This window comes from Anguilla rostrata, chromosome 6, assembly GCF_018555375.3.
Source record: "Anguilla rostrata isolate EN2019 chromosome 6, ASM1855537v3, whole genome shotgun sequence".
Classification (NCBI taxonomy): Eukaryota; Metazoa; Chordata; class Actinopteri; order Anguilliformes; family Anguillidae; genus Anguilla; species Anguilla rostrata.
The window spans coordinates 4564880-4577353 of NC_057938.1; the positions used below are offsets into that span (position 1 = coordinate 4564880).

Consider the following 12474-nt stretch of genomic DNA (forward strand, 5'->3'; position numbering starts at 1 on the left):
GGACAAGTGTATGGATGAGGACAGGTGCATGGATGGGGACAGGTGCATGGATGCGGACCCGTGTATGGATGGGACAGGTGCTTGGACGAGGACAGGTGTATGGATAGGGAGAGGTGCATGGATAGGGACAGATGCATGGATAGGTACAGGTGCATGGATTGGGACAAGTGCATGGATAGGGACAAGTGCATGGATGCGTACAGTTGTATGGACAGGGATATGTGCATGGATGGGGATAGGTGCATGCTGGAATCTCAGGCAGATGTATGGATCAGGGAAACTGACCGACGGCCTCTTCAGGTGTCCAGTATCCAGAGGAATCACAGGCTCGGGGGGAGGTTGCCTCGTAGGCGTACTGATGGAACGTCCCGTCTTCTTCACAGTCCTTGCAGTTCACAACACCCTCTCTGAGAGAGAGAGAGAGAGAGGTAGAGAGAGAGTTTTCTATGTTACTGAATCCTCGACTGACCATCTAACATGTTACGTAGTTAATTGACAAACAGCATTCACAACCAACGTACTAATGTCCAACGGAAAACCATGGGAAATTTCATACCTTTGGTGAAGCGCCCCACTCACGGGGGGGAGCCAATGAATAGTCACAGACTCTGAGCTCTGACCAATCACCATGGGGGGCAGAGGGGTGGGCGTGGGCTTCTTGCCGACCACCCAATTCTGATAGACCAAGTCCACGTAGCAGTGCATGCGAGCCACCTGGTTTGGCGTGAAGTGATTGGTGCAGCTGTCATCTAAAATGAAAAGGCATACTCAGTACAGTGACATCACTACTCTTGCAGACATAGCATCATTGTCCTTCCATCATAAACAATGGCAAAAATTGTAAGCATCTGAAATCGGCACAGTGGAAAAAGGACAGTCAAAGCTGCAATAAAATGTTACTTTTTTGGAGCATGATGGGACACAAGGCAAAACTGTTACTGTACCTCAAGTGTTCCCTAATCATTTATTAAGAAGAGACTAGTCCACAAGACAAGGTGTATTGCCAAAAAACACTTTTTTGGTTTTGATCAGATTTTGACTAAATGGGCATTAAGTGTCTGATGGCACTGATTAATCTAGGATGTAAACCCACGACCTTCTGGCGAAGTGCCACTGCAGTCACGGGCCCGCATCTCTACGCTACCCGTATAGCTCATGTAGTTGTCGTAGGGGGTCCCGTGGAACAGGGCGGGGCCGCAGGTGTCGTTGATGGGGTCCGGGTCGCGGCAGGCCTTGGACTTCGGGGTGGGGGCCGTGTCGGCGCAGAGGTCGCCCGTCTCCATGGAGGGCGTGGTCTCCCGGCACGGGTCGTCGCAGGACTCGCGCTCGCTGACCCCCTTGAAGACGTGGTACAGGCCCAGGATGTGCCCCATCTCGTGGATCATGGTGTGGTTGTGCCCCACGGTGCCGAAGTAAGACGGGTTCAGCACCATCCCACCTGGCAAACGGAGAAATGCAATGCCACTGTGGGTACTGGGGTGCACTGGAGCACAACTAGATGAAAAACTTTCAGATTTTTATTTTTTTAATTCTTTTTTTCTTCTAACCCTTCTGTTAAACCCGCCCACAATCTCAGGCTCCTCCTCTACTGCTCTAACTCCTCCCACTGACACAGTCCACATATATACATATATTTATATATATTTATTCATATTTTTATATAGACAGACATAGATACAGTATATGCTGCCAGTGTATGTACCACTAAGCACCATATATGAGCACATACAACACATCTGCTTTTCCTTCTGCATTATATGCATGCTGCTTGACTGATGACATCGGGAGATTTCAGAAATGAACTTAAAACTTAAAAGGCATAGATAAAAGCACACTGCACAAATGACATGCTCCAGCATGACCAGACAAGAGTTTGTTCTTGAGAAGCACTTTTCAAGACGATGTACAGTATATCACTCATCCGTGCCGTGTATAAACGAAATGGAATCCTCAGGAACAGCTGCTTTTATTTTTTATTTTTTATCAATGAGAATTATGATCTTAACATATGGGGCCACCTTTATCAGGTGTTGAGCTATGGACCGCACCATCCAGCCGGATGAGAACAAAAATGACACAAAAAATGGAGCTACACGGTCAATGCACGATGCCGATGATACATCATAAACATAAATTGATAATACTGAAATGAAACGGGCATTTCTTTCAGTTAGCAGTCCTGAACACGAATCAGGAGATTTGTCAGCCGGAAACTGTCAGCTGAAGATTGAACAAAAATATAGCTTTACTCCACATTACAGTTTAATACAAATACATTTTAAAAAATCAAGAAGAATTACAAGCGTCCTCCGTCGGGACAGATTTCTCCTCTTTATCGTTTCCCTTCATTCAAACTGTCAAATCCCCAGGATCTGTTCATCTCTTCTCATTTATTCACAGCATAGCGTCTCACTGAGACACTCACACGCAGGCACTCGATGTGAAACGCATTCAGTCAGCCGCACGACAGCGAACCGCCCGGCCAGCGATCAGACCCACACCGAACATGAGCCAGCGCCCCCCCCTCTCCCCCCCACGCCGCTAATAACCCCGAATAATTCACCACCACGGCAAACGGCTCCAAATGGGGGCAAAAAAAACAACAACAAAAAAAAAAAACAGACGGGAGGAAAGGTCCCGGAGCGACGAGCTGCAGGCACGTTTGCCGTGAGCGAGTCGGGATGCAGGAGGGCGGTTGGGTGAACCCGGGGGACGTGAATACGGTCCAGGGGATTAAAGGCGGTCAGCCACATTAATAAAGCACTAAGGTGGCGGTGAGCGCGTTGCCGTTCTTGGTGTGTCGGCGGCCGGGTCGGGAACGTTTCTGCCCTTTTCGGGTCCCCGGGTGCGACTCCGGCTCCTTCTACCCGAAGGGGGGCCCTGTTACGGAGGTGATTTTTAATTTTTTTATTTTTTTAACATAAATGGAAACGTATCCCACAAAGGGGACATTATATGGACTGGTACATTCCACACTGAGCTTTTCCGTGCCCTTTGGAAGGTATGGTTTAAACTCTTTCCTACACACCCTTGCTTTCCTTCTCCCTCTCCCCTCTCTCCCGAGAAGGGGGGGGGGGCGAGCCACTTCAAACGCACCGCAATCCGGGGAAAAGCTCTCTCCCCGACTCCGGCCCCGTGGCTGATTGCCGCGTCGTCGGGGACAGAGACCCGACTGGAAATCAGACCGCGTGCGACCACTTCCCGGGGGAACATTTCAGAGACGGCCCTCTAGTCCGACACACAGAGAGGAACCCTCCTGGATTTGCGCTGATTACGGTGGAAATCAGGAGTCCCCAGAGAAACTCCAAAGAGTTTTGGGGGTTTGTGGACAGGTTAACGGCAGGTAGGATATAGGCCTTCCTCTCCACGGGAATTGTGGCACTTGCGTGATCCTGATCGATGAGCCCATCAAGTGACCTGCCATTGCACCACACTGTCTCAAAGCACTTCTGGTTCTGAGACAGCGTGAACCACGCACAGACTCCCATGCTATTTAGTCTCTGGGTTAATTAAGAGTGAAAATAATTGGCAATAGATTTATGCAGCTTTCAGTGCTGTTTTTTTAAATCATCTCTCTGTCATAAAACGGCCAACTGACCTTAAATCATGTTTTAATCTGTGTCCACCTATGTCTGGAGTCTTTATAAAAACATGCCAGCGTTTAATGCAATCTCACAAAACTCATTATTTTACCGCTTGGAAGTTTGTTTAGCTCCTAAATTACACTTTTTGGGAAAAGTGTACAATTCCTTTTTTCAGACGTTAGCGTTAACATTTCTTTTTTTGTTTTACTTCATAAAAACGAGCTGTAAAATGCTGAGCCAGAAACAACAAGAGCTAAAAAAAGGACCTTTCCTTTGTTAGGGAGAAAAATATGGTATTATTAAATACCTACTGATCTGCCCAGACTCACAAGTGACATGGGACTCAATATGCTACAGAGAATATTTTATTAAATTCATTTTAAAATTAGTTCAGGCTCTGCAAGCGTTAGTAAATAAAACTGAGTTATGTCTAACGGCGTAAAATGTATTTTCTTACACATGGATGTTGGATTGCACTCTCTGAACAAGTTTGACTTCCTAGACATTCCACAGAAATGAGCAGCGAGTCAGAGAACGACTAGACACGGCTAATCAAGGGACTGAATATAAACTGCCATGCTAACAGACTTTCCCAAATTACCTTCTCCCCCGACACCCGCACTTGCTCCCACACAAACGGTCTCCGCTGTACTTAGCCTACTGGATCACAGAATGCTGGCATTTGGTTTTTATAACTGACTAATGTAATAAAAATAGCTTAAAACACGTGACCACTTAGAATCTAGGCAACCGTACAGCTGTTCGGAACACAGCAGGTACACCGTGACATTGGTGCAGTCCCCGCAGATGATCTGCATGATTTCTTCTGTCATTTATGAAAAATTATAAATGGTACTTCTTCTCGTGAACCTTAAAAAAAGTTGAAACTGAAACAGACAAACCAATAAAAGCTGCTGTCTGATTTTCCTTTTTAAACAGCGCTCAATCTGCAAGGACACCAGATTAATTATTTCAAGAGTTTCACTTGAAACTACAGCGTTAAGATTAAACCACAGAGAGGTCAGACAGGTCACTGCAACCTCCAGAACTTCACAGCGATGCCCACACACTGTTTCACAGTAGCCCATGTCAGGACCTTCACAGCGATGCCCACACACTGTTTCACAGTAGCCCATGTCAGGACCTTTTACAGGCGATACTCGGTTCATTCTAATAATGTTGCACTACGTTGCTGTCACAAATGGTTCCAAGATTGAAAGTTCTTCAGAAGATTAAGATTAGGAAGTGTAATTTTCTCTAGATCGTTCCCTCGTTGCTACCTGTTCAGGCCGAAAAAAACAGACAAACCTTAGGCAGAAACCACTGAACTAAATACACACCAATGAACAATATCAGTTTAAGATCTAATAATAATAATAATTAATATCACAAATCCAAGATAGACAAAATAATAAAAAAATAAATAAAATCAACACATAATCTGATCATAATCTGTTGATTTTAGCCTCACTATCCAACTAATTATCATCAGGAATGAAAAGACTGGCAGCGCGTGACTACACTAGACAAGAGTTGGTTTCACACTGAATATTGTGCTGTGTGTAAGAACACACTCGTCACCGCAGAGATAGCCGGAGGCTGCAAGACTGTGAATAGAGATCCTCACGTTGGACCACAGCAAGCAGGACGACCCACAGGGGACGGTAGCACGCTGTAGACTTTGGACAGAGTGCAGCAGACAAGGCCCCTCGCCGCGCTCACGTGTCCCTTTAAGGCTGCCGTGACAACCGGCTGGACGGGCGGGCGGCGGGGGAGGGCTGGACCCCTGGCCGAACCCCGCGACACGGCCTCGTCTTCTGGGGAAGCCTCTCCCCCGTTCCCCCCTCCCCCACCCACCCCACCCCTCTCTCTGGCAGCGGGGATGGGAAGCGTCGGGCTCCAACCCTGCCTGCTCCCAGCGCTGGGAGCCAGGGACGGGAGCCCTGTGGCAGCCTCGCCGCGCCGCGCGTACGCCTGCCAGGTCGAGCGCGAGGGTTTTCGGGGTGAACCGAGGCTGTTTTTAAGGTGGCGCCAGAGCCCGCGTTTCGCGCTGACCGAGCTGAGCTCCTCGTTAGGCTCGGGTAAAGGGGGGGGGGGAGCGCCCGAACCCGATTCCCTCGCCACCTTAACCCGGCCACCGCTGTGTAAACACTTCTCCTGGCCCCCGAGAGGGGTGTTTTTTTATTTATTTATTTTTTTCATGCCTACGGGGCCGAAAGGAGCCGCCTGGCATCGCGCCTGGCATCGAAGAGGAGAGTCGTTTGCCCCCCGCTCTCCGCCCCGGCGCCGCGACCCGCGGGCACGCTGAGTCACCGGCCGAGCGCGGCCCTCGGGTTCCAGCCGGGCCGTTACCGTAGACTGGGCTCGTTAACGTCCCGTGAGTGGACTCCCATCAGCCCTGTGGAAGCGGCTCAGTCTGGGGCGAGACTGGATTCCCAGCCCCAGCTGTGAGATCTGGCCTGGAACTACCGTGGAGAGAGATGGTTCCATCGGCCTATCAGCAGGTGGTGGCGCTGACGAACGCGGCGAGCTCCCATAACTGGTGCTGCCCCCTGTTGGACGCCCAGGTCTTTGCGCTGCACGCCGCAAGCCACTTCCGCTGCTCAGTACAGGCAGTCCTGGTTTCAGGTGACTCAATTCCTCAGCAGCGCCATCATCGATTTGTCACTCTCGACTCGGTTGCTGCCTGTTTCCTGAGGGGGGCGCCATCGCCCGGTGCCTTTCACACAGGGCCCGCCGAAGCAGGCGACACCCGTCTGACACCCTCACCAGCCTCCTGGGCCCTGAGCTGCCTCCAGCCTCAGCAGCCTACCTTAGGTGTAGAATCCATGGGCCAATGGGGAATGAAGCCTGAAACGTCCTTATTGGCTGAGGTTATTTTATGAAGGGCAGCAACAAGTCGGTACTTGGCTATATCTGGGTTCAGCTCTCCTGTGGGGCGCCTCACACCCCTGGATGTGATTGCGCTGGAAGAAACACCAGGCAGCATCAGGGGAGCCTGTTCAGGGCAGCCATCTTGTCTGAATGTTGTCATGGAAACAACACGCGGCGTGTTATTCTTTCTTCCCAGGGGGGGCCGTGAGTCCCGATTGCCCATGCCTTTCGAAACCGTCCCGTCGCCCCCCCCGGGGCTAGCTGTTGTTATTAGTTGACCGCAATGACTTCCTGTGGGCTTCCGTCGAACGACCTCAAAGCACTGTGACCTCAAAGCGCTGTGACCTCAAAGCGCTGTGACCTCATAGCGCTGTGACCTCAAGCACGTGACCTCAGCTGCGTGACTCATAGCGTGCTCCTGTGACCTCAGCACTGAGCTCAGACGTCCGTCTCCGAGACCTGGGAGGGCCGCGTCTCAAATCTCAGAGCCCCGGCGGCCGCTGCTATGTCTGTAATTACAGCACAGTCCACTTCTGTTTAAAATTCCATCCCTCTCTACTGAACTCAAACACCTGTGGTGATGTTTTATTCAGGTTATAAAAAGCTGCATTTATCAGCATAAAATATAATTTCACCGATGGCAACAGTATGTTAAAACAATTTTTTAGCCTCAATTTATCATGTCGATTTTGATTTGGGATCTGTTAAGGATGTTGGTGTTCTGTCTTTTACAATATACCCCAGAAAACTGCCTTTTCAATACCTCTAAATTCATAAAATTTTATTTAAATATTTAATTATGGTTTTAAAGAAGGGATAGCCAGATAGAACGCCCTTCTCCTCTTTTTCCGAGTTGGAAAGGTTTGGCACGGAGGGAGAAGGCACGATTCAAAATATATGCATCGCAGCGAGAAGCAAACATCTGCTTTAGCTCACCTTGTTGTGTGAAGCGGGGCGGTTTCATACACATCCGTATAAAGAAAGCCCCTGTTTCCATGGTTAACACAGGCTCGCGTGTGTCACCGGCTACAGCATGTGCGCGCCCGCGTTTTCCAAAAACACGCGGGACGGCCCGGTTACCTGACCCGAGTCTGCAGAACCGCATTCCGGGAAAACAAATGGCGGAGGGTAATTAGCCAGGAATTATGCATTGCCGAATTTAGAATTTAGAATGCAATTAAATCTAAATTCAGAAGGCGTGACGGCAATAACAGCTGAATAAATGAATAGAATACGGCAGGGTTTTTGAGAGGTGCGCAAGCCCATTCTTCTGAAAAGCCGCAGCTGGGTGTCCGAGAAAACGGTAAAAGACGCGAAGCACGGGCGTCCCTGAAAAACGGTTATTAATAGCACGTTTTAGCGTTTAAACACAGTAGCCGGTGGCCGTGACCGCTTCAGTGAGCCCTCACCGCTGTACATGACGCTCGCAGCCTTCGGGAAAATCTGATTTAGGGAGCAGTGAAAATTTGGCCCCGCTTCCAGAATAATACTTTCAATGGAAATTAGATGTGAATTATGGTCTGGAAGCCCCGAGCCAAGGAGAGGAGAGTGCGGCGAGAACGTTTCCATCTCTCTAGGATCTGGACCGCAAGACACGGACTGGTGTGAGAATGAAGAAAGCCATAAAACAATGTGATGGGGGTTTTTTGAAACACATCAAAAGCCCCACACATTTCTGCAGTGATTTACCTGTCAAGTTGATGTATGGTGCGTTCAATATCAATCAACGTCTACCCTTAACCTTTGTAAATGTTCAGTAATGAATTATACGTGTTTGTTACTTAGCCAATACAGATTCGGAGGGTTTCCTAACTGGTTAAATGAACTTGCTAAAGTATGCTTGCGAGTAAAAAAAAAAAATCGTTGCACTCATTTGTTCAATTTACAGACATGAATCCAGTATCACTGTGGTGTGTGAATTCCAAATTAAAGGCACTCAGAAAATAGTATAATCAATACGTGACTCAGAAAATAGTATATTGAATTCTAGAATGCACAACATTAGCACACTTATTATGTATTTTGTACTGGTGTAAAATACATACCTCCACCAGCATGCACACATTCACGCATACACACCCCACTTCTCCAGCTGGTGCCTGGGAGAGCTTTCCCTATTATACCCCCTTGGCTCCATCCCTAGGTGCAGTAGTTCATGTAGAACCGTGGATGTAGGGGAGGACTGGGTTATGGGTGTCGCTAGGGGCAGGGGGCATGGGGCAGGGGGCACGGGGGGCATCTTACCCTGATGACTGAGGGCAGGGAGGGGCATCTTACCCTGGTGACTGAGAGCAGGGAGGGTCATCTTATCCTGGTGACTGAGGGGGCAGGCGGAAGGGGCAGGGGGCACGGGGGGCATCTTACCCTGGTGACTGAGGGTCTCTATTGCCCAGGGGCAGGGGGCAGGCGGAAGGGGCAGGGGGCACGGGGGGCATCTTACCCTGGTGACTGAGCGCCTCCTTTGCCCAGGGCCAGGTGGCAGCCCCCGCCAGCTCCTCGCGGACGGAGTTGTTGGCGAAGAACACGTTGAGCGTATCCGCGCTGCTGAGCTGCAGGAGGTCCTTCAGTTCCTTCACGCTGATGTAGGCCCTGGGGAGGGAAGACAAGACGGTGACCCTGCCAGTGTTCATTCAACTCTAACGGAGTCCAATAGGGACAGTGTGTACTCCGTCAAGAGTCGATTTAACGCTGAACATTTTACCGTGTATTACCGAGCTCCCTGGAGCGGTCACGGAGGTGGACAGTATCCCCACCCGAGGGACAGCATAAGGAAGAGAAATATCTATTGACTGACCTGAGCTGGACCAAGAAAGTGAGTCCAACAAATGACCCATTCCTTGAACATCATCCAATCAGAAACTCCTTTGCAACAAACCAAAGTTGCAAAACAGTTTCTTTAAGAAGGATTCAGACTGGGTCCCATGGGATCACCGACATGTAAATCTTTCATGGTGTACACATTTTGTGTTTTCATATAATTTATACAATTATCAGATTCAATTCCTGTTTCTTCATAAAAATGTTATCAATAGCTGTAATTCATAAATCATGCTTTATTTTATAGTTAAGCCACTGTTTCTAGCCTCTAATGTTCTATAGGGCACCTTGACTGTGACTGATTATCTATAGTTTATCCCAGTTTAGTTTTAGATACTCTTTAGAATTTACCTCTGTAGGTTTCTGATATTTGCTAAATGTTCGTTTAAAGCCATCACAAATAACACACGTAATAGACATTGTTCGGGCAAGGGCAAGCACCTGAGCCCGATTTGAAGGCTGTCACATCACCATGCAATGCTTATGGAAACGGTATCCATTACCCGCTAGCCCTTTGTGTGGAACAGACATTGATGGAGGGCCATGACCTTGGAAAATGTCTCCAACCCAAAGAAGAAAACATGACTTCACTGGAGGTGTACGTATTACATGTCTATCAAATAACATGAATTATTGTTTATGTAACTTAGTTCACCAGATACTCAACTGACTGTGAAACACATGCCCTTGGTCATTTCTGACCTTCGTGTGAAACTGCAGAATAATGGAGATTTCGGTGAAGCCACCATTTGCAGTTGGCTGAATAATACCAACATTCGTTGTATTCAATCTTACACTGAGAAAGACATTCATGAGAAACAACAACAGCTTCTAGACAACAAAATGATCCTTTCCCCACCAGTATCTCAATCATAAAGTATGAGGACTTGATATTCTGCAATAAAAATGAAATAAAATAATAAATGACATTGTACCCATTATACAAACAAATATCCTTGATAGAATTGTTGCGAATTTCAAACAATTTCTTTCAAATTTATTGAACCTGTGTAAAAGAAAAAAAAAAAAACAAGACATAAAGGTAAAACATAAAGACAAAACTTGCTTCATGTATTTTCTGTGAAAATATGATTATTTTGCACATTTATACAACAGCACAATGGCTACAAACAAACTGCAGCCACTCTGGGGCTTCAGGGTGGGACGACTTCAGGTGGATCTTTCTCCCCCTGTTCGCTGTTGTTTGAGAATAAAACGAGGGTCAATTTTTGGCCTGCTCTACCCACTCCCAGAAAGCACATAGTGCTGTCTGTTCAGATGTAGGGTGGATTTAGTGCTGATGACTGTCAGCCAAAGAGGTTCTGACTGGGGGGCGGGGGCGGAGGGGGGGGGGCAGTCTTTTTTTTAGAAGGAGATGCACACAGAGGGAAGATGGCAGAGAGGGCAGTGGAGTCAAAAAAAAAAATGTTTAAAAATTTAAGGGGAGTTACGATACAATCACCAAATCCGCTCCGGATCTACCCTGACAGCTGTGTGTCCCAAACCTCAGAAGCGCTATTTCGTAAGACAGGTACAGGACCTGGGGGCCATGGCTTGAAAGGCCTGTCTGTTTAAATGTTAGTTTTTTGGTTTTGTCTCTCATGACAGGCGGTTTTTCAGACTAACTGGCTTAACGGCCTGACTGACCCAAGAGCGACCGAGCGTTATTAATCGGTCCTGGAATGTGGAAGTTGTAATACTGCAAAAGCAGTCAAGATGAAACGTGTGTTGTCCATATCAACATTTGAAAAATAAATAAATAAATCAAGCTTTGAAAGTTATTAACTTTACACATTGCAAATATGCATTAAATGACAGGATATGCCATTAAATGAAAGCACAGTACTGGGGGGTGTATGAGTTCATGTGAACTATATCGGTATGCTGCTCAGTTCACAACATCTGTCTGTCAAAAATGTAGAAGGTTTTATGCGCTGGTGATATGTATTTGTAGAGATGTAGAATGGCTATCAATCTGGACATACAGAGCATGCCTTATGGCTATCTCAGCATAGTAATTTGGAAAAATATGTAGTTTGTCATGCAATAGGCATTTGGAAATCACTGAATTGTGAGCCATTCCATGGAATATGAAATATTCCCCGATTGTCCCCTATGCATTCCAAATAATACTGCTGAGAATTCCACTGAAATTATGGCTATGACGTATGACTATGAGATCAATGACTGTAAGCATCTGAATTTAAATTCTCTTGGTTTTAAACACTTTTTAGGTCCTGGTAATTTCAAGGTTCTCCGTGAAGGTCACAGATATGAATATCATGGAACGATTTGTTTTTTTTAAATCCTTCTTATTACCAGACCTCTAGTATCCTATTGCAGGTTGCTTCTCTGTCCCCGTGTGCTTGCTCTCTTCCCTGCTCTGCAATTCAGCATGATATTAAGTCCAAAACAATATGATTGACTGAATAATTGCATGTTGTCTGAAAACCCAGACATGTATTTGAGGAAACGGTCATTCAAGAGCACTGACCACACAGCTCGTGACCCAGTCTCATCAAAAGTTCGCGAGAGACGTCGATTTTTCTGGAAAAGTATGAAAGGGTAGGAATGTTCTGAAACTCTGGCTTTGCCATTTCTGGGTCCCATGGGCTCTTGGGTGCAGAATGTGGGAGTTTAATGTATATAATGTATGTCGATGCACCCATATCAGATACGTCCCATTTTGAAAGTTACTCTGGCCTTGGCCTAAAGTCAGAGCCAACATTACTGGTTTGTCAGGGATTTTACATTTTTAAAATTTTTGCCAAATGAATAATCTCAAGGCCATTGGGTCAGTATAGCCACTATGTGCATTAGCCTTGGCTGCATAAACATAAATGTCCTGGGCTAAACAGTCTTTTCCCCCTCATGGACATTTGTGCAAATGGTATTTCTGTGCAATATTTTTTACGAGAACAGGTACCGACAGTGACTTTCTGACTTTCTGAATTTCTGAATCTCCAAGTATGTGATCATTTTCAGCTGCCTGGAGGCCAGCTGAAGACAGGACCTAGCGAGATTTTTGAAGTCTAATTGTTTGATTTGGTAGGGGTGCATGAAACCACCCCTTCCACTTCCAGCTGTGATACATTTGCAATGCACAGCTTTGATGTGTGAAGTGAACTTGTTTTCGATACCGGGATATGTCACATGTCATTTTTCTCACTTGCTTTGATGGCTGGTAAGCCTTTGCTCT

The 12474-nt window shown here is 47.0% G+C and overlaps 1 protein-coding gene across 2 annotated transcripts in view; it reads right to left on the bottom strand.

The window, feature by feature from the left end:
• The window catches only part of pappa2 (pappalysin 2), an 80202-nt gene that overhangs the window by 45143 nt on the left and 22585 nt on the right, over window positions 1-12474 (bottom strand). For both annotated transcript variants that reach the window (XM_064341662.1, XM_064341661.1), the window contains 4 exons: window positions 8899-9047; window positions 1145-1438; window positions 557-749; window positions 286-407 (listed from right to left, as the gene is read on the bottom strand). In XM_064341662.1, the coding sequence (XP_064197732.1) occupies window positions 286-407; window positions 557-749; window positions 1145-1438; window positions 8899-9047 (758 nt within the window). The remainder of the gene's footprint in view (window positions 1-285; window positions 408-556; window positions 750-1144; window positions 1439-8898; window positions 9048-12474) is intronic.